Genomic DNA, 22,046 nt, shown 5'->3' on the forward strand with positions numbered 1-22,046 from the left:
AAGAAGTCTGAAAGCCCAAAACTACCGTGCTACTTATTTATTCTGCGGCGTATACACGCATTGCATTCTTAAACTGGTGCGCCTTTGTCGTCATTTTCTACTCGATCTATCTCTGTTAAGAGCTTTAAGTTAGTAATAGAAATGTTTAGTCTGTTTGCGAGCCAAGTGGCCCATCAGAGCCGGAACTTATCCCGGTTTCTGTCGCAGGGTTATGCCCAGCATTTCGCCGGTACCCATCTCCGGTTCGTCTCTCTCCACCCAGGTGTATAATACACCTAGGTGGAGAGAGGCAGCGTGGGAGTACCCTGGCCATGACCCGAACCCGGACTACTCGATCCGGAGTCGAGTACACTAACCATGAAGCCACCGTTTAGGCATATAGATGGGAAGCACGACATTTTGTTACTAGCTATGCTTGACAACTGTGACTGGAATCTTTGAGCCCTGAATCAAAATGCACATTTTTCTAACTGTGCTCTGTACATTAGTTTCGGCACAAGTTGGGAGAATTTGTCTACAAATCACATCTCAAGTGATCGTTTCCGTAATTCTCATGACCTATATGTTTAATAAAGCGTGGATATTTAAAGGATAAATTAAGTGCTGATCACTTTTTTAAGAGAAAGGTGCTAACGAGGGGTTTATGTGGGATTTGTGAAATGGGCCCTACGTTCGTCTCTTGACAAACGTTCTCGATTCTGATTGGTCAGGGTTGAGACCAAAATATCGTGACTTAGGTCCTATTTTAAAACACTTGAAACCCTCCGTTTACGGCTGGAGGTACAATCAACTCTCTTTTCCACGTTGTTCTGATACAGAGCCCGTGGAATTCAATTGTTTGTTACCGCGGTGCTGCTGATCTCTGTTGCGTACAAAGCTGACTGCTGTGTCGCGCTTCCACGGCTTTCGTTCCTTCCTTTGTTTTTCTCGCGAACTGCAGGAACCAGTGCCTCTCTGAAATCTCGTTTTCCTAGTACGTATAAGAGTGGATTGGATAAGGAAGTGAAAAAGCGCGGATAGTAGTAGAAGACATAAAGGACCCAGGCTGAAAGGGACTCCTCGTGTCCAAACTGCTCTAGAAAGCTTAAAATGAAATACGGAAACCAGCATATTATAAACACGATCAGCATAACCAGGAAAATGACGGCTGTCCTGCGCTGAGCATGGCTGTGTGCGGTTTTGCGTGCCACTTCTGGCTCTGAAGGTCTTTGATACCGCCAGATTTGTCTTTCGTGGTAACGCACTGTTCTAAAAATGCTGGTGTATGCGAGAGTCATGATGCAGAGCGGCACAGCAAAAAAGAGCGCGAAAATTGTCAGTTCATAGATGGTCTGAGCTGGGTTTATCTGGTCCTCTTCTTCACCGGTGTCCATACTGGCGTTTGTGCGCCACGATAACTGGATAAGTGTCACGAACGCAGCTGAGGCCCAAGTGAGAGACGTAAGTACAAAGAAGACGTTGCGCGTGACGATATTGTAGTACCGTATGGCATATTTGATGGCGATGAAGCGGTCGACTGATACAAGTAGAATATGAAGCACCGTGGAAACTGATATAAATCTCCATATCATCTGGGAAGGCGGGCAGAACTTGTCTCCAAACAGAGTGCAGCTGATTGTCAGAGGAATACCGATCAGACCAGCAAGCAGATCACTCGCCGCAAGACTGACGAGAAACGAGTTAGTGACAGTTCTGAGAGAACCATGGCGAATGAACAAAACCATGACGGTTACATTAGTTGCAATTATGAGGCAAGCTATTGTGATCGGAAATACGTCAAATTTCGCGCTGAAAACCATGTCTTCCTCTAATTGATCTCCACTACCGGAGGGAGAGCTTTCATTGTCGGTGTGGTTTCCATTTGTCCATGTATCATTCTCCATAATTACTCCTTTTTGGTGCGATTTGAGCGAGTTTGTTTCTTAAGACCCGATGGCGTCAGCTTACCTTTTCTTCCGGTGTTTTCTGTCTTTACCTCTCTCTTCGAAATTCGCTAATGGGTGTCAGCTGCCGACCGCTGTGAAAGAAATGACCATAAGAGCATTAACAGTGCGCAAACAAATTTTAAGTAAGCATTGTGCTGAGAGACGCCTACCTCTCTCACAACAACAGCCACAAAGGATGTGTAGTAAGCGCCCTCGCATGTTATTTACACACTTAGTCGAGGCTCATTTTCGCGTGCATTGGCAAATTAAGGCAGTGCAAGTTCTAATATCGTATTCTAATCCCAAAAGCTCGAACAAGTATTGAAATTTCAATGCTTCTGTTAGACCCAAGTAGACTCTCTCCTTACTTTGTTAATGAAAAGCCCCTTGGGTGTTTTAGCTTTGACAGATCGATTGATTTTAAAGAGTTTGCAGATATAGTGTGGCCAAGCGGTGATGTAGATCATCTTTCATACGTTTGATTTCCCCTTCTTTGTTGTGTTCGTTCCGATAGGAAAGGCAAACCGTTCTTTTGTTGCGATAAAATCTGTTCTCGACATCAACATTAGAAGCATTGTAAACATTGCAGGAACTATCGTCTTTCTTTTTAAAGAATTGAAATTCGAATGTGTTGTTTGGTTTGTGTTCCTTAATTACTTTTTTTACGTTTCTCTCATTCATTTAAGAATATCCTATTGCGTCATTGTTGTATAGGCTCACACATGCACTTATTTCCTACAGTCTGCGTTATAAAGAATGCACATGATATTCTTTCTCATAGCTAACAAGGCTCTCAAATTTTGACACTATTATTTGTAAAAAAAACAGGATTTGCCTAATTTGACGATCTGACTTCACATGTTAGATGCGTAGAATCTGTTTTTACCTTAAAGCTTAAAAAAATCCAAGGAAAATAACATGCAACGAAAATACATTAAAATGTATGAAAATGAGATGGCCATTACGGATAACATGGAGTTTGCCCTTCAGAATCGGGTCATCAGAATCGCTTAGTACCGATTAACGTTCGGTTTTGTCGCGGGCCAAATTGGTTGCAGAGGACAAGAGATATGCAAACTGCCAACTGATAAGTGAAAGCCAATGTGTTTGAGTAGTTCTTTCGCCAGCTTTTAACGCTCTCTCGACATCAATTCACGCAGATACCATCATTCTATGATATTGGTTTTATTTCCGCAAATTGATGGAAAAAGTGCACGTAATTTTATTTCGGCGCTCGTTGGTTTACCCAAGGTCTCGTTTAATTTTTACATCACAAAGAGACACGGAATATTATTAACTGCGAAATGGGCAATTATTGAAACGCTTTGAAGTCGTTTGGAAAACCATTTTCTCTAAAAAGAGAGTGACAATGACAGCAAATGAAGTCTATTGTAGCCTTTTCATGAAAACGATGCCGTGACTATGAAGCTGTGAATTTGTTCCCTAAGGGTCTGAACTTAAGGGAATAATTACCATGGAAAAAATTACTGTCTGTCATTTTAATAGACATGGTGAAGTGAAAGCGTAAATTTCGGAAAGGAACAAACTAATATGTTTGTTAGATAAGGCAAAAGGTAAATGTCTTGCTGAAATAAACCTGTTTGATTTCAATGAGCTAATTTCTTGCCTGTTGGCCGCAGATTGGGATCGAGCATTTTTGTAAAAAATAGAGGCAAGTTAGATGAAGAGAGAATTTTCTTGCTTTTTTGACAAGCCACAGGCTGTTGTTTGCGATGCTAAATCTCTCTATTAACGCGCTTGTCACGTCGCATGGGGACTTAAAAATCAACAGTACGACAGCTACGGTGCTGACAACGCCACAAAGCAAGAATTTTGTTGGTTAACAGAGGAAAAAAATCGTGCTGTACGTGCGGCTCGCATTTAGTGCATTTTTCTTTGCCGTACTTCTCAAAACAATTAGCGTGAAGTCACCAAATTATAGGTTTTGACAACAGTAGTATAGGAGTTGGGGGTATGAGATCATTTTGTAAAAATGCTCTCATCCCAACCCAACTCCATACTACTTTACATTTGACGGTTACATATTTTTGATCTCGTATTTTCGGTCTCATATTCTTGGAAATCTATATGGTTTATATTTCTGCGAATCTATGCCGTGGCGAGGCAGAATGGATCCAACGCAAAATTTATTTTGGAACTATATGTTATTTAAAATGCGTGACTTTCTTAGAAAAATCACAAAGCATGGCATTCTCGGAAATAAATAAAGGGGGTTTCCCCGTGATTTTCAACCAATGAAAAGTTAACCCATAAATTAACCAAAACCGAAAATACAACCAAATGGTTCAAATTTTGGTTTTTTTTCTGGTTGGACATTTTGTGTTCAATCCTTTAAAAGAAATGTTATTTTAGTGTGTTAATGTTGTAATGACCGTATGCATGACTTGTCACACCATTATTGTGAATGTACCGCTTGTCATCGAAGCAAGATAATGATACTTTATTAAGCTCATAGCTTCCAAGTTGATGTAAGTTGCTTCTAATCGTTTTCATGGTGTGATGCAGTTGCTTGTTATTAAACAGTACGTTTTTATAATTTTCATGAGTTATGTTCTTTTTGATGATATTCTTTTTAATACCCTTAGCGGTCTTTCCGCCTTTGTCATTGTCTTTCATATATGAATACATTTTCGATCGCAATCCGACGAATTCGGTTATTGGTATACCTGCTGCCTCGTCTTTGAATTTACCGATTACTTTTTTGTTTGTCGTGTCGAAATATTGTGAATCTTCGGGATAATCACTGTTATCGAATTTGTCTTTATCATTCCAAAAGTCTTGGTACGCATCACTGGTTTCAATTTCATAGGTCAAGCTGTCTGTGTCTGTGAATAATAATTTCGCTTTGCTACCGTATTTTTGTTTGATGTAGTTATAATGAAAATCATACATTAGTGTCTTGCTAAGATCTAGGATACACATACCCACATATGCCGGCCTGTTTAGGGTTAGTGTTTCTTTGATTTTATGCACTGCCACTAGATTTTTATTGAAGATCTTACTACTAACATATGTTGGTTTGGCAGCCATTTTTGACAGTTTGTTTTTATCAGTTACTAATCTGACATCTACTCGCTTTCTGATATTTTCCATTGTTTTCCCAAATACACTGTTATTCATAAGCTTGAAGAAGTCTTTTTCAAAAGCATTTTTAGCATTGGTTCTCTTCTGTGTGTTGAAATCAATGTATTCTTTCAACCATGGTGACTGATTGAACTTTAGAACTCGATGGATTTTGGTTATTTTCAAACCAAGATCGGTGTACAATTGTAGGTTCCTATAATGAAGAACACACTTTTCTTTGTTGCTTAATGTAGGTATCAGTTTATGAACTAAGCCAGTTGACACTTTGAATTTATTGGCTATTTCTTGGCAATAATTAGAAAGCATATCTTTGTTGACTTTGACCTTTTCGGCTGCTAGCGGATAATCATTATGCAGATCGTGTAATTCTTTGGGATATTCCAAATCAACTTCTAATATCAAACCTTTATTGCTATTTTCTTTATACTTGGCTAGGTCTATCTGATTAATCTGGTTTTTAGCCAACCATTTAAAACCACCAGTTGGAAGGGATTGGCTCATTGCCCAACCATACAGATTGTTAGCATCTAGATACATTATATACTTTGAGGGCGCCTTCTCATCATACGTTTTCATGTATCTATTATTAGCTTTGCCGTATCGATTTGCTATGTATGATGTACCACCACGCATGCCCTTTTCAATGAATTGAAACATATCAATATCAGTCATAAGCTCCAATTTAATGTCAGTCATCTTTAACATAGCATCCCAAGAAAGCCCAGGACTGGTAAAATAATGACAGGGGTCTAGTTTGTAGTATTGCAGACAGGTCTTTCGAAAGTTTTCAAACACATCAGCTAACAGAAGGATGTCAGATTTAAGATATAAGTCATGGTACTCGCCCATATTTTTTAGATCAAAAGTGTTCCATACATTTTGAGCATGTTTGTATTGATCACCTGAGATATGCTCATCATTTAATATACTGTAAAATTCTTCTTTTGGTGGCAGCTTTTCATTGAATTTTTCAAAACTGTCCATAAAGTCATATGGGTATACTCCCTTCTTACTCATCAAATCAAGCTCTTTACCTTTGAATTTTTGAGAAGTATATATTAATGCTTCTTTTGGTAGGTTGCTCACCAGTTTATCAAGACTTGAGCTCATGAATTGAAAACTATCAATAAAGGTCAGATGATTACCAAGCATGAAAGCCATATACTTTTCCATGTTGTTTGGTATGGCATTGATATTCATTTGGCATGTTTCACCTTTCTTGTTTGTGTATGTATGCTTTTTAACTATCTCACCAATTTCTTGCATTATAAAATGACTGTCATACCCACGGAGATTGTGAAACATAACTGGTATTTTCTCAGTCAATCTGAAATTTAGGTTACAATCTTGGTGAGCTGATCCTCTGTATTTACCTGTGATATGGCAATGGTCTCTAACTCTCACATCATTTTCATTGTATTTTTTATTGCAGATATGACATTCATTAGCTTTTTGAAATTCTTTTTCATCATCTTCAGTCATTCTCAATGGTTTATTGAAATATTTTTTCATGATCTTCTTGCAATATTTAACTTCCTCTAGCATAGCTTCCATAAATTTGTAAACAGCTTTTTCACCTCTATAAATTTGTACTGGTTTTGTGTATTTATCATCATAACAACACACAACCTTATATCCATAACCACAGTCTGTGTGTCTCTGATAAGCCTCTGTGTACGATTTATCATCATTAGGTTGGCAACCGGATATCTTTTCTGTTATAGCTTCAAAATCTGCATAAATGACGAATGGTACTGGTAGTTGTTTATGGAAATTATTGAATTTTAGTATGTTATCATCTTTTGTTGGCATTTTGATAGCTTGTGTGCCATTTACTTGTATGCAGTTTTCTTTATGATCAGTTAATACTCTTTCAGAACTGAAACATTGTAAGCAATGCATACAGAAGTGCTTCCTTTCCTTGTGTTTTGTTTGATTGTACATGAATTTGTTGAAATCTTTGATCAACACATAATGCTTGTTTTCATTTTCTGTTATAAGAAGCAGATTCATGCAATCTTTATACTTTTCTTTTGACACATAAATGGGATATTTTTGTTTGTTTTCATAACCGAAAACATTGATGTTAATTTCATTCTGCTTTTCTATTTTGTTGTACTGTTTGGTAGTCACTGGAAATTCAATTCCTGAATAATTCAAATTTTCAATGAATGCTTTGTCTGATTTTTTGATTCTCTGTGGGTATTTGTCTTGAGGATTGAGATGTCTTATGTGGCACCACCTGAAGCATTCATTATCCTCATTTTTCATGTTGATCAATCCTTTTGCACTGTGTTTGAGTTCATTTGGCAATTTGATGTAAGAAGATCCTTTCATTGGCTCGTATTTTACCACATTGATATAATGATTTTCAACAGATTGAATAGTCCAACCAGATCCCTCTGAAATCCAAACTGCAATCTTGTTTAGTATGACTTGTTTTGACAAAGATAAAGCTAGTTCAATTTGTGTGTCATTTGTTATTGTTTGTGGTTGACTGTTGAAATAAGCCGTTTTGATGATTTTTTCTTCTCGCCCTGTTTGCTTTTCAAATGTGACCCTCAGTGTTTCAACAAACTTTAGACCTTTCATTGATTTTAATATTTTTCCAATGTGAATGGCAACAGCCTTTCTTGTATTTTGCAGTTGCATAAGTGGGTCTTTGCTGTTTTTTATGTTGATTTCATAAGACTTCGTAAACCCTTTTAAAGCTTTGTTCGTTTCTTGTATTATGGTCCTCGGTAATGGAATTGGTCGTTTTTTGGATCTAGGTGCTGGCACTGGTCTGTTTAATTGTTCTATTTCTTCCAGCCATTCAGAAGGAGGAGCAGGCAGTCTCTGCCTCTCAAAATAGTCAACAAGTTCTTTTACACTCTTTCTTGGTTTTGAGATCGGTCTTGTTTTTGTCCTCGGTGCGGGCACTGGTTTTGTATTTTGTTTTATAATCAATTCTATTAATTCTTCTTTGCTCAGATTTTGAAGCGAACTTCGGTTCATAATATTTATCATATTATTTGCCATTATAATATATCTATAGATAATAATTCTTTAAGTCAAATTATGGTGCGTTTACAGTTCAACACATACGGGAAGTATGTATTTAACTTTTTTAAAAGAGAAGTGATATGAATAAATTAATTGCTATTTTCATGTTTATCATAAATGTAACCCGTATTATATGTAAATGAATTTTTGAAATGTTTCTTTGTTTTTAAATGGCAATGTTTGCCAGCAAGAGTGTAGTTTCTACCATTGTTGCATATTTTACAGTACCATTCTTTATGCAACATGTAGTCGGTTTTTATTTTTCTTCTTTCTTCATCAGTATAAAATCTTGGGCGGCCAACTGGTCTTCGATCTTCCATATTATATTACTATATATTTTATTTTTTATATATTTTGTATCAATTTCAATGGTTTCAAAAAATCGCTGTACCTTTTAAACTCTCTGAACAAAAAATCCATTTTGACATCTATGATGTGAAACATTTTCCCGATTTCTTTCTTTGGTCCTCCTGTTTTCAATGCTTTGATCAACAATGGTACTGCTTCTGAATGAACATAATGCATATAACCTGCGTTCCTGACCACTATTTCACAAATCATTTCTGTGATCACTTTTCTTACAGCCATGGTTTCAATTATTTGGCTTCCTCTGAACATATACTATATGTTTCGATTATCTTTTACACAGATTCATCACTGTCTTGTGACGCAAAAGATTCTGGCGAACTTGGGCAACTAAAATCCGATTCGCTTTCTTGTGATGAAAAACTTTCCGGTGAGGATGGTACCCAGTCAGAATCCGACAGATGGGAATCCTGATCGCTTTCATAATAGAAACCAACTTTTTCTTCATTTTCAAACTTGTCCATATAATATAAGTATATATTTTATTTTTTTATAAGTATTTATGCGCGTTTGTTCGACCACAATTCATATGTTTTCAATGTCTTTCAATGGTATCCAACTGTTGAATTCATCACTGTATCCCTTCCATTTTACCAAAGCTTGTTTCTTTTTGTAGTCTCTTCTGATCACTTTGTCAATACGGAAAATATCCTGCTTTGCTTTTAATAATTCAGGTTCATAAAAACTGCCTTGTATCTCTTCACCTCTGAGATCTTTTAGTTTGTATGTTATTGGATTAGTGTATTGGATCTTATCAACTGTAAACACTTCTTCGGTCCAGTTTGGAGTATATCCTTTATCGAACACATTCCGTTTATACTTGGATATTCGAACCTGGGCACCTGTTTTGAATTTAGGTTTCTGTTTTAATGGCTCCATATCACCATATAGATTGAAGTAAACTATACCTTCATTCCTCTTATTAGATGCTTCTGCAGGTGTCATCTTTATGCTTGAATGTTTTGTATTATTATACTGTTTCACTAGTTTGGACAGCATATCGAGATACATTGTATTACCTTGAACTGTGAACTGCTTCCACATTTTGGACTTGATTGTTCTATTCCATCTTTCGACCACTGAGGATTTCTCTTCATTTTCAGTGGAGTACATATGTATCCCATTTTTGTCTAACAAGTCCTTCAAGTGTTTGTTATAGAACTCCTTTCCCTTATCAACCCATAAATATTGTGGTCTTCTGCCTTCCTTGAATATTGTTTTGAATGCTTCAGTAACGGATTCACCTTTCTTATCCTTCAATGGGACAATCCAACCGTATTTGCTGAAAACATCAATAACCATGAGAAGATACCGATAACCTTTATTCCATTTGCTAAACTGTTGCATTTCAACTAGATCACTTGCCCATATTTCATCAATATGATTTACGATTACACGCCGCCGAGTAAAGTTGCGTCTTATAGATGCATGTAATTCATCTGCTAATTTTTCTTGCCAGTTTTCTTTACCCGACGGCTTTTTTCCGTTTTTTGAAACTCCAAGACCTAGTTTCTGCTTTGTATTGATAACATTTCTTGCCAACCAATGCCCCCATTGTCTTTCATTATACGGTACGTTGTCTAAAGCTTGAACCATTTTCCTATCTGCTTTGTTTTTACATTTCCTATCATCCTTGCAGACGGAATAATCAACATCGTGTTGCATTGCTATTGCATCAGTTTTGCCAGTGGGCATATCATATATTTCCAATATTTGACCAGTTTTTGGGTCATACTTCAGTTGATTTTCTAAATCATTATAAGGTCCTGTGTAATGATGCCCAGGTAATGTCCATCCACCTTTTGGTTTCGGCAATTTACCAATAGCTTTGTGAATGTCAACAGCGCCGCCGTCAAGATCTTTTCTGTTTGTTGTGTATTTTTTATTTGGTCTTATTTTTGTTGACAATTGATCGAGAGCTTCAGAACCGACTTTATGAAGTAGAGGGTTCATTTTTCTCAAACCATAATCGATTGCTTTTTTCTGCAATTTTGGGTCTCTCATTAATTCGGAACCATAATATCTACCCATTTCAACGGCTTTTTTGCCAAGATAAGGTACTCCTTTAGTTAAAAATAATTCTGTTCCTGTATTAGCGATATCACTGAGTAAGCCCGCTCCCAACGGGCTGTTTAGTTTCCCTGTTGTTTGACAAATTTGGTCTTTGTAATACCACATTCAGCACAAGTGCAAAAGAACATTAGTCTACCATTTTTAGCTGTTTTGTAACCTGAAGGTTCAACACATTCGGTCACTTTCTTTTGTTTAACACAATATGATTTCATAATATATATAAGTTAGATATTTCTGAAATAATATTCAATAAATCTCTCATTTTTCATTGTATCATTTATGTCAAACACTTGTAATAAATCATAATACGAATTACCCTTATTCATTTCATTTAGAAAGTATAAACAGAAATACCCACAAGTTGTTGTTTGTATGTTTTGTATCTGATTGTTTTGATGTAACAAAGTTAGATTTTTCTTTTTGGCATGATTCACAATCTCTTGAAATGGAGGCATACCAAACGAATCAAAATAATTTATTACATCATTCTTAACATAAGTGGCCACCCAATGACTTCCGCTCATATAAGCTGGTTCAAGATTGTATATGAATAACGCCTGTTTATGGTTATGTGGAACTTTTTCATCTCTTGACAGTACATCATTGATTGGTATGTTTAAATATTTACACCATTTTTTCAGATCGTGATTGGACATAGGTATGTTTTTGTGAAATTTTGGTTTCACAATATTGCCCCCAAAATGGGTATGCCATTGAATGGACTGTTTTTTCCCAATAGTAACCCTTTTCCTTTTTTGGTTGAGGATGTTTTTTTTTTTCTACCATTACCAGTCACATATGGCGGATAACTATAAAATGGAGGGGGCATTCCAATTCTAGGTGCTCCTGTACCATCCTTTTTCGACGAAGGTGGTCTACCTACCCTCGGTGCTCCTCTTCCCGTTAGCTTTTTGACAAGATTCAAAGCCAAAGGAATTCCAATGCTAGCTAACAGAGTGCCTAAAAATCCACCTGATTGTGTTTTGGTCGGTGTTATTTTAACGCCAGATCCTGTTTGAGCCGCATTCATTATGTCTCTTTGCTGTTTGGTTGTAAACATATTCAGATATGGCATCAGTTGATTGATTGCATTGAAAGGTATCATCATGGGTAATGGCATAGCACCACCTTTTTGACCAGATCCTAACAATTTTTTAGCTCCGGCTTCTGCTAAACCACCAAGAGCACTCAACCCAAGGGTTTTACCAATTGCTGGAAGAGCTCTCATACCAAGTGACAATACGGTGCTCAAAAGACTTCCGCCTACTTGTTTTCTGATATTGGTCTTAGCAAGCTTAATGTCCATTCCTTTGTTCAATTGTCGATTTTTTTGCAATCTTTTTTTCACCATTGCTGGAACATAAAGAGTGTCGTTTCCATTAAGAGAATCATTTGTCAGTCTTAGAACAATTGTTTCCCTTTTATGGTAAGCATTACTCAGATTCTTTTTTTGATTATCTGACAGTCTTACGTTTATTTGATGAAGTTCAGTCATATAATATATGTTACATAATTCCAGTCACAAAACATATACAAATAAATATGTGTCATTCATGGGATTAAACTATAACCAATTCATTACCCACCTTGTCAATAACAACCGACTCGTCGTACAATACAACTGCATGGACATTGAAATCTGCTGCACTATTGGCACTTATTTTATACCTGAAAATCAACTGTTTAGGGTCTCTTGTTACTTTTTCTGTTTGATATGACAGATCGAAATAAATCAGTGGATATAAACTATTGTAATTAGCTAGATTCAACTGCGTTCCGGTGTTGTAATCATTTTTTCGCATTGCATAAGACATGAGATCATTGAATATTCTCACTTTGCTTTCACTGTCATATTCTGTTTCTGGGTAGAAAACACCATTGCCATATTCGAGTCTGCATGTTGTTAAATAACTGTTTGCGTTTGCTTCATTCAGTTTGAAGGTATCAAGTATATATGGATTTTGAGTTGCAACTCTGGTTTTAGCCCGTTGTAGATAAACAAAAATTGCTTTGACATTGTCAATGCTGGAAGAAATCTGAAAAAAACCACTGACTCTAGCAGGTGCTGACACTGCATATAGTTCACGCTGATATGTCCATTTGTGTTCTTTCATGAAAGAGCTTACAAATTTGTCGTACATACTGTCTTTTGGTGTTAATTTTGGAACCCATAGTAGAAATCTGTTAATCACTACTCTTCCGGCATCTGCTGCTGCTGCCCTATTGATGAGTTCATTGTCGTTCTGGAGATTCAAATTGAATTGTAACTGCATAGGAACCAACATTTTATCCTGCAACTCTTCAAAAAAACTGTAACGATTGAGAGGTATGATCAAATTCACATCTTTTGCTCCTCCCGTTCCATCATCGTTGGTAGCTTGTGTAAGCACTCTTCTAGATTCATATCCTGAATTAGTATTGGCTGTCGTAGCATTTGTGTCTAAATACCAAAAACTGTTCTTAGCTACACTTCTCGAGTAATCATCAGAATATTCCAACAGATTCTTCACAAAAGTGACCTTATGTAGATTGTCAGTGTCATAAACAATTTTCCCAGCACTTTTAATCATCATATGTGCAATCAATGAATGAGATCCGTTTATCACCGTTATTCTATCGGCTGCTGCATAACCAGCTCCATCTGCTATTTTTTGTAACTGGAATTGAACCTCGAAATAAGCATTGTACCAATCATAGAAAGAACTCCGGTCGTTGATGGTGAATCTATAACCGTTCTTTTCTTGATGTTGATTATTTCCAGGGGCTCTAATTACATCATCAAGTTGGAAACGCACCAACTCATTTCTTTGCAATAATTCACTTGTTCTAAAAGCCATTTATACTATTGTATTATATAATTTTGCTGTCATGTTATTTATTTGAAAAATCTACGCCTTCTTCCAGATCCGGATATCAATCTATTTAGTATCATGTCAGCGCTTTCATCTTGCTGTTTCTGTTCAATGGGCAAGGATGGAACAATTGCTTTTTGTGTTGGTGTTGTGGCTCCTTTTCTCAAATTTGCTAATTTTTTCATTATTAGGTCTCCTGACTTTTCTGCCACCGTCTTGCCAATTTTATCACCTGCATGGGAAACCCCTGATTCTAATGCCTTCTTTGCTAATGGCTTAGCAAATTTCTTGAAAACAGACGATGCCACACTCTTCAATGGTTTAAAAATGTTGTCTAAGATAAGCCCAGACCCTTTATGTTGAAATACAAATTTACCAAGTTTTGGGTGGTAAAACCTCTTAAATTCATACGGTTTCATTATACTGTTACATTAGATACTTTTTAAAATCAGCGAAAAAGACGTATCTGCTCCATTCAGATCCACTAATCTTCTTTTTCCATCTGTTATCATGATTCTGATTGATGAAATTGTAGTTTTGTTCACAGGATTAAATGTAACTCTTTGTGGTTCGAGGGTGAAGGAGTAACTTGGTTTTAGTACACTGGTTGAGAATGAATAAATAATGTCTGTTTCTTCACCGTCAACTAAACTTTCGTTTACCAAATCGCAATGAATATTGAGTACGTCTGTGTCTTGACTGAGATTTGGCACTCTTGGTCCAATATGCGTTCCACTTGCTAATATCTTTTTGTCGAAACCGATCAGTTCATTAAAATTACTTGCTCTTAAATCAAGTTGGTAATTTGCAGCTAATGTAACCGTGACTCTGAATGTTGTTTCGTTGAATTCAAGAGTTATCGGATACGTATCACCAGTTTTCGTCACATTTTTAATATGTCTGTCAAAGTCCGTATAATTCCATACCCCAGCTGGAAAGGTAATGTCCTTAAAAGTTGAACCATTATCGGAGCTGTATTTGATTAATTGATTTTTGTACCCAGCATTGACATTGAACCAAGTGAATGACATGTTAATGACTCTGTTAAGACCGATAACGTATTGCTTATTATTGTCTAGAGTTACAGGTCTGGTGAAATTTGTTGTAAAATCTTCTGGTTTATTATCCCCTTTATTTTTCACACTGTAAGATGATAAAACTATCTCTCGTTCCATTATGTGATTAGGTTACATTAAATTTGGAAATATTGTTTGTATAATTTACCATATTGTGATTTGTTAATTGTTGTCATTTTCAATAATGTGTCCAATATAGAAACACCCATATTTCGCATGTCAATGCTTGTATTGCCAGCCAATATCTCACCAATGATTAAATCCAATTTTTTTATGAGTTCTTTCGGTTTGTTGAAAAATATCACATTACCACCTTTCTGTTTTTTCCTACCAGAACCTTTCATTGTTTCCATTTTATTTTGATAATGTTTTATGTATTCATTTAGAGTTTTCATAGCGCGATCCACTCTTTTGTTTTCCTCTTGCCTATCAGCTTCCGTTATATTCCCACTTTTGTATTGCTTTGTAACGTTTCCTTTGTAGGCTTTCAATTGATTTCTTTTAAATTTAGCCGCATTGACAATCTTATTGAGATATTTTTTGTTTTTTCGTTCAGTCATTTCTTGTTGATTTATTACCTTTTCAACAGAATCATAATTTGGTATACCAAGATCACCTAATATCTCATTTTCCATATCTTCTTCATCCATTCCATAATCGATCGCATCGTCATCATCATATTCTGGTGGTAATTCTGGTTCTTCAGGAAAGTACTTAGGATCAACATACATCTCTTTTTTTCCTTCCAGAAGATCTTGTAAAGACTCTTCATATGTTGGTGGTTTTGGCACCAGTTGTTTTTCTTGCTGTGGCAAAACAGGTTGTTCAAATAGATCACCAAGATTCATATCTGGAACTTCATCCTCTATATCAATGCCGTAATCAGGAACTTCTCCTTTCTTCAGTGGTCGTTTTTTCCTTGGCAACCTTAAAGCCTGATTACTATCAATAACATCATCCAATTTACTTGTAATTGGTTGGAATACTTTTGAAAATCCCTGTTGACTGGTCTTCTGATCGATATCATGTTTTGTAATTGCATTATGGACATAATTGATCTTGTCCCCTAATTCAGATTTACTCTTTGCGAGTTCTTTCCACTTAAGTAAACTCATTTATTGTTATATTGTTACGTTACATAAAATGGAAATTCATATATAAAAAATAGCGTTTTACACCGTGTTGAACACCATGTTGAACACAACTTTATTGAAACAATATACCCATATGATATAAATGAAGATACCTAATTATGATACTGGCGACGATGTTGTCACAAACTTCACACAACTACATGATTTTATGCCTGATCGATGCTTCCGCATGCTCATTTGTGGACCTTCTGGTTCGGGAAAAACAAACACACTGATGCATATGATTCACAATCTGTTGTATTTTGATAAAATATACCTTTATGCAAAAAACTTAGAGCAGTCAAAGTATCAGAATCTCATGAAAGAGTTCGAACCATGGAGTGAAGAAGCTGGTTATGATATCATTGAAGCAAGCAATGATAAAATAATGCCTGTAAAAAATCTCAATGGTGACAATCAAAAAATTGTGATATTCGACGATTTCGTATGTGATAAAAACCAAAAACCATTAGTTGACTATTTTATACAGGGGAGACATAAAAACTGCTGTGCCATATATTTGAGTCAAAGCTACTATAAGACACCAAAAGATATTAGATTAAACTGCTCACATTTTGCCATTTACGATTTTCCTAGTAACAATGAAAAAAGTCTCATATGTCGTGAAAACAATGTCTCACAACAATTATACGAGAAAGCAACTAGAGACCCTTTTAGTTTTATATATATTGACAAACCCAAGAAACAAGTAAAGAAGAATTTCGATGAAAAAATATAAACCAATTGTATATATGAGTTACTCAAATGGTAAATTACCTGAAGACACTTATTCACATGAAAAAGTTATTGAAATAGTAAAAGGATTGCCTGGTGTTGGTTTTAAACTAACAGATGACGGTGATTATGATATGCAGAATAAAAAACTGAGAAATTTAGATTCACCTCAAACGAATGACGATGCAACTACTAAGAGTTATGTTGATAAAGAGGTTTCTGGGTGTTTAAAAATAGATGGGAGCAATGCAATGACTGGCGCCCTTAATATGGATAATAGACGGGTTGAAAATATAGCCCCTGCTAGACATGGCCAGAGTGACGCTGTCAGTAGTGCGCATTTGCATAACTTTTATTTCGATTTAAATACAAATGATGGAAAGATAGAAGCCCAAAATCCGATCGACATGAAAAATCAAAGAATCTCAGGAGTGCAAGATCCAATATTACATTCAGATGCTTCCAATAAATTTTACGTTGACAGCTCTTTTAATTTAAAGCTGATAAAACGGAGCTGGCTAATTATTTGAAAAAAGATGGAAGTATTTCCGTAACTGGCAATTTTGACTTTGGAAATAATAAAATCAGCAATCTTGCTGAAGGCACTGGCAATTCTGACGCTGTTACAAAACACCAATTACAAACTGGTTTATCAACCAAACCCAATACAAATCAGGTTGTGTTGCGAGATGGTACGCAGGACATGACTGGAAATTTAAATATGTCACAAAAAAAGATCGTCAATCTTGCTAATCCGACAGGTAGAAATGATGCCACTGGAAAAGGTTACGTTGATCGATTATTTTTAGATTCACTTCGTTTAGACGGTTCAGCTAAAATGACAGGCAATTTGGATATGAACAATAAACGAATAATCAATATAGCCAACCCAACAGGAAACACTGACGCTGTAAATAAACAATACCTTGAAACACACACTACAAACTTGAATTTGCCCGATTATTTGAAAAAAGACGGTTCTGTTATTCTGACTGGAAATTTGAATATGAATAATAATCGACTAACAAATCTCGGAAACGCCACACATAATCAAGATGCCATCACTTTGAAGCAAGTGAATGACGGTATTGCAACTGTTTCTACCGAAAACAATAAATATACAGACGAACAAATAGAAAAAAACAAGAAATATGTAGACGACGAAATAGTGAAGAGTCACATAACTACTCACACAAACAGAGAAAATGTGCTGAAATATGCTATGGATGATGGGGAATTTACAGAAGATTATGGAATACAGGATGCCACTTTAACCAACTATAATGACTCACCACATAAAAACAACAAAAAAGCATTTTCATTCAATGTTCAAAAGGCAGCAGATGGTTCCAGTCTGTTTAAAGGACGATTCGATTTTAATCTATTCAAACTGATACGTGACAATTATAGCGATAAATATACTGTGTGTTTGGAAATATATTTCCTGAGAACCGGTTTCGATGTGGAGTTTAATTCATTTCAGGTTACTTTTGAAAAAAGAAACATGAACACTGATAGAACCACTACGGTCAAAACCAACAGAGATTATAAATATTATCGCTTTATCATGAACTTATCACCAGATGGTTCTTCACCAACTATCGAAAGACGGTTATATGTAACTGTTCAAGCAAATTATGACAATAGAAGCCCAACTCTTTTACCATTGTATGCCCTGATTTACGGTATAAAAGGCGAAGCAAAAAACAACCTTGATTTCACAATTTATGATTACAATTTGGCTTATGAGATTGTAAATGATCAATTTTTAATGCATGTGCCAATCAATATGAATGGTAATAAAATTTTAGGGTTATTTGATAAGATATTACCGTCTTACGCCTATGGAACCACTTCAGAATCATCACTGGGTTGTGATTTTAATATTTCTAGAACAGTACCTCTAACATTTACTAAAATTTATATCGATAAAATAAAAATTCATGCTAAAAAAAATTATCCATCAGAGTCGAATCACGATATAACTTTTTATGGAGACGCTAGTGTATTTTATGACATAGATTTTTCAACAAGCAAAATACTTACTGTCAATATCAATCGATATTTTGAAAACATAACAAACATACGAATAAATTTTGATGATGACGATGGGGATGGCGTAAGATCTTATGTTTACATTATACATTACAAAACATTGCTGATTAATTGAATTATATAATGCAACAGTATATGACATTGTATGTAAAAAATTTAGATGGTACACATCTTCTTGACGACAATGGTGACAGAATTGAATACACCATTGACTATCACTCTGATGATGATTTTACCTATCAAGCTCAAGCTCAACTTTCAGTAAACGATGATGGACATATAGAAACTGACAAAAATCTCATCGTTAAGGCTGCTACGGAAGATAACCATGTTGTCATAAAAAAACAACTCGATTTGAAGTTAGACAGATCGACTTTTATTATTTCGAACAGTCTTCCTGGTATACCAGTGTTAGACAAAATCAGCATTGCATTAATTCCAGCTTTATCAGTAGTCACAGTCGATTCAAATGACAGAGTTAGTTCATGGATTGATCCTGTGAATAATATCGATTTTTCACAACAAACCAATTCAAAAAAGCCTCTTTTTCTAAGGGATTCAACAAAAAAACTGTTTTTTGTACGTTTTGATGGTAGTGATGACTATTTGGAAAAAAATTCGTTTGATGTTTCTGAAATAGCAGGTAAATCTGGTAACAAATGTACAGTAATACTGGTTGTCAAAACAAAAGCGATAACTAATCAATCACAGTTTCAATGGGGGCGTGGAGCCGTCAGATTCGGTGTGCATATACCATGGGGAGATGGTACAGTCTATGTCGATTTTGGTTCCTCGTCAAATGGCAGACTTAACATTCCTTCTTTGCTGAATCTCTCTGGTAATATCGAAGTTTGGACAATTCGTATTAATGGGACAAATCTAGAACTCTTTAGAGGCGTTACATCAATCAGTGCGATTAAAACAGAAACAATTTCTGCCACTCTGACAGGTTCAGCTCAAGAAATGTTTATTGGATGTCAGGTTCATACTGATGGCACTGCTGTGAATTTCTGTGAAATGGATTTATATGCTTTTGCTGTTTGGGCAAAATCTCTGTCTGATAATGAATTAAAAAATATGTTCAGGTTCATTCAAAATCATTTTGATTTGTGATGTGGATTTTCAAAATATATAACTCAATATATATGTATATCGACAATTTATTACGATTTGTGGAATATAGTTTTCAAGAAGCAAAAGAAAAACATCCATGCATTAATGACAAAATATTAAAATCAGCACTTGTTTATCAATACCTGCACTGTTTCTATTTTAAAAGAGACATGTCTATGAATGAGATTCTTGAACTCAATGATGGTGAAATTGGTCTTCTTGGACCAGGTAGTGGCTGTCTAACATGGTTACTTGAAAAGATCTTCGGTTGGATTGATATATTAAATTCACATAGTGTATTACATGATGCTTCCGGGAGGTTTTATGACCACCATAAGCTCGGTAGAGGTTACACTTATGCTATTTCAGAAAAATACACAACTAAACTGATTAAAAGATCACCTTTTTGTGGTCAAGTCAGTGGTATACTATATTGTCTATGCAGACGATTAACAATCTAGACCATATATATGGCAGATCGAAAAAAGAGAATATTCAGCTGGAACCATATTTCAGACAAACTCTCAGAAGATCAGGTCGACGAACTAAAAAGCTATTATAAGGCATACCATAGAAAGTGTTGGGCTTACAAAAAGGCTGTCAAACGCTTCAAAAAATTCAAACTTATTGGTAATACTATTTCTATCATAACTGGTACTGGTGGGATTATTAGTGCTGTTGTAACTGGTGGTATAGCCCTAGTAGCTATAAGCACAAGTGCTTTGTTAATCAAGTCTTACATGGATTTCCAATCATTGGATCTTAAAATACAAAATTGTACATACGCATACCAAAGTTATCAGCATCTTTTGAATTCAATAAAAGACATGTTGAGAAGCGGTGATTTTCAACCATCGTTTCACACAGAATTAAAAAATGTAGATGATTTTGTAACTGATGTTTGTCCTAGTGTTGACAAGTTCTACGCTAAATACAATGACAAATTCATTCCTTAACTATTTCATTAATTCGGTCTGATGCCAATGACAGGATGTCTTTCCAATATCGTTCATATGATTGAAGTGTCTTTTTGGATTTACTCGTCTTGACCTTTTCAAAAGGAAGATCAAGCATTTTAAATATTTGTTTTAAAATGAAATTTATGTTAATCATACGCTTTCTATCAATGTTAACATCTTTCACAACTTCCCCGATAGCCGCAAAAATTCGAATTATTTTATCCATATTTTTTACAGAAATCTGGAAACCATTTTTAATGGCAATGTTATTGATAATGTTTTTGATATGATATTTTCTTTGGTAAACACTTTTACGATGAAATCTATGCTTATTTGAGTGAAAATCAACAAATTCTATAAGTGGTTTATAGCCATTAACCAACCCACATTTTTTACAAACTAGCATATTGTTATCATTCACTATAAACGGTTCATCACAACATTGTTCTGTTTTTTTAGTAGGCTTTGAGATTTGTTTATTGCAAAATGGGCAGACCACTTCTTCCATATTGACAAGTTCTTTATGCAGTTCTTGGCAACTCATTATACTATTATATGAGATATTATTTTAGGTTTGTTAAAAACATATAGTTCCAAAATAAATTTTGCGTTGGATCCATTCTGCCTCGCCACGGCATAGATTCGCAGAAATATAAACCATATAGATTTCCAAGAATATGAGACCGAAAATACGAGATCAAAAATATGTAACCGTCAAATGTAAAGTAGTATGGAGTTGGGTTGGGATGAGAGCATTTTTACAAAATGATCTCATACCCCCAACTCCTATACTACTGACAACAACACGAACATCCACTGACAATGAACCATTTGTTAAACCCGTTACAGGATAGTTTGTTCGTATTGTACAACCTTAACAAGGTGAAGTAATCGCGGAGTACTTACGTTAGCGCTAAGTTACATTTTCAAGTGCCATTTTCGTCGAGGTAGTCCGTTGTCCTTGCTGAATAAAAAACTCCCTAATATTCGCTCTAAACGACTTGTCTTGCTCGTCCGGCTCTATTCAAGTGATTTTTTTGTTTCAGTTGCATTTAGTCATTGTACATTGGCAGTCTACTTTAATTGCCGGTTGTTTGGCGCAGTTCCATTTATAATCCTTGCGTATTTAAGGCTTTGCGTATGAAAAAACAGATATATTTGAATGCGGATTGAAACATTTGAGGTTGCTGATCTGTCTATAGCTACCCTTTAACTCGACAATTTGCTTTGTTTATGCCTGTATATATGTTGCTATTGTAGTTCGTTTTTGTCCTTTATTGTCTGTTGTCGCTCATACTGCAGTTCGTCTGGAATATAAACGTTTCCTTAGCGGCCAGAAACCTGGCGTTCGGCCATCGAATGTCTTGCTTTTATAACTTTGGAGTATAAATGAAATTTCGTGGTAACTTTCGTTTCATGTGTTGCTTTTCTACATATTTTCAACGACCATGCATCAAGTGCTCCTTGTAAATACGGTGTCTTTTTCGTGGCCGGGAAAGGAAAGGAAAGGAAAGGAAAGGAACTTTATTTAAGTGTCTATTCATTTTAGCGATGGAGTGCTAATCGGGGACACAGTAAACTGAAAGCATGCAACAATTCAACGCAAATC

General features: G+C 35.7%; 2 protein-coding genes across 7 annotated transcripts in view; both read right to left on the reverse strand.

The window, feature by feature from the left end:
• LOC137999077 (histamine H2 receptor-like) overlaps window positions 1–22,046 on the reverse strand; it is a 27,652-nt gene continuing 5,606 nt past the window's right edge. For 4 of the 6 annotated variants that reach the window (XM_068844908.1, XM_068844909.1, XM_068844914.1 and 1 more), the window contains one exon: window positions 1–2,017. In XM_068844908.1, coding sequence (XP_068701009.1) covers window positions 831–1,883 — 1,053 coding nt within the window. In that variant the 5' untranslated portion in view covers window positions 1,884–2,017 and the 3' untranslated portion in view covers window positions 1–830. The other 2 variants (XM_068844910.1, XM_068844911.1) reach the window with 2 other exon arrangements.
• LOC138001118 (uncharacterized) lies at window positions 2,004–6,842 on the reverse strand. Its single transcript, XM_068847780.1, has 3 exons — window positions 6,176–6,842; window positions 4,871–6,064; window positions 2,004–2,017 (listed from the first exon to the last, which is right to left on the reverse strand). The coding sequence occupies exons 1-3, from the start codon at window positions 6,840–6,842 to the stop codon at window positions 2,004–2,006; spliced, it is 1,875 nt and encodes a 624-aa protein (XP_068703881.1).

This window comes from Montipora foliosa, chromosome 4 (genome assembly GCF_036669935.1).
Source record: "Montipora foliosa isolate CH-2021 chromosome 4, ASM3666993v2, whole genome shotgun sequence".
NCBI lineage: Eukaryota > Metazoa > Cnidaria > Anthozoa > Scleractinia > Acroporidae > Montipora > Montipora foliosa.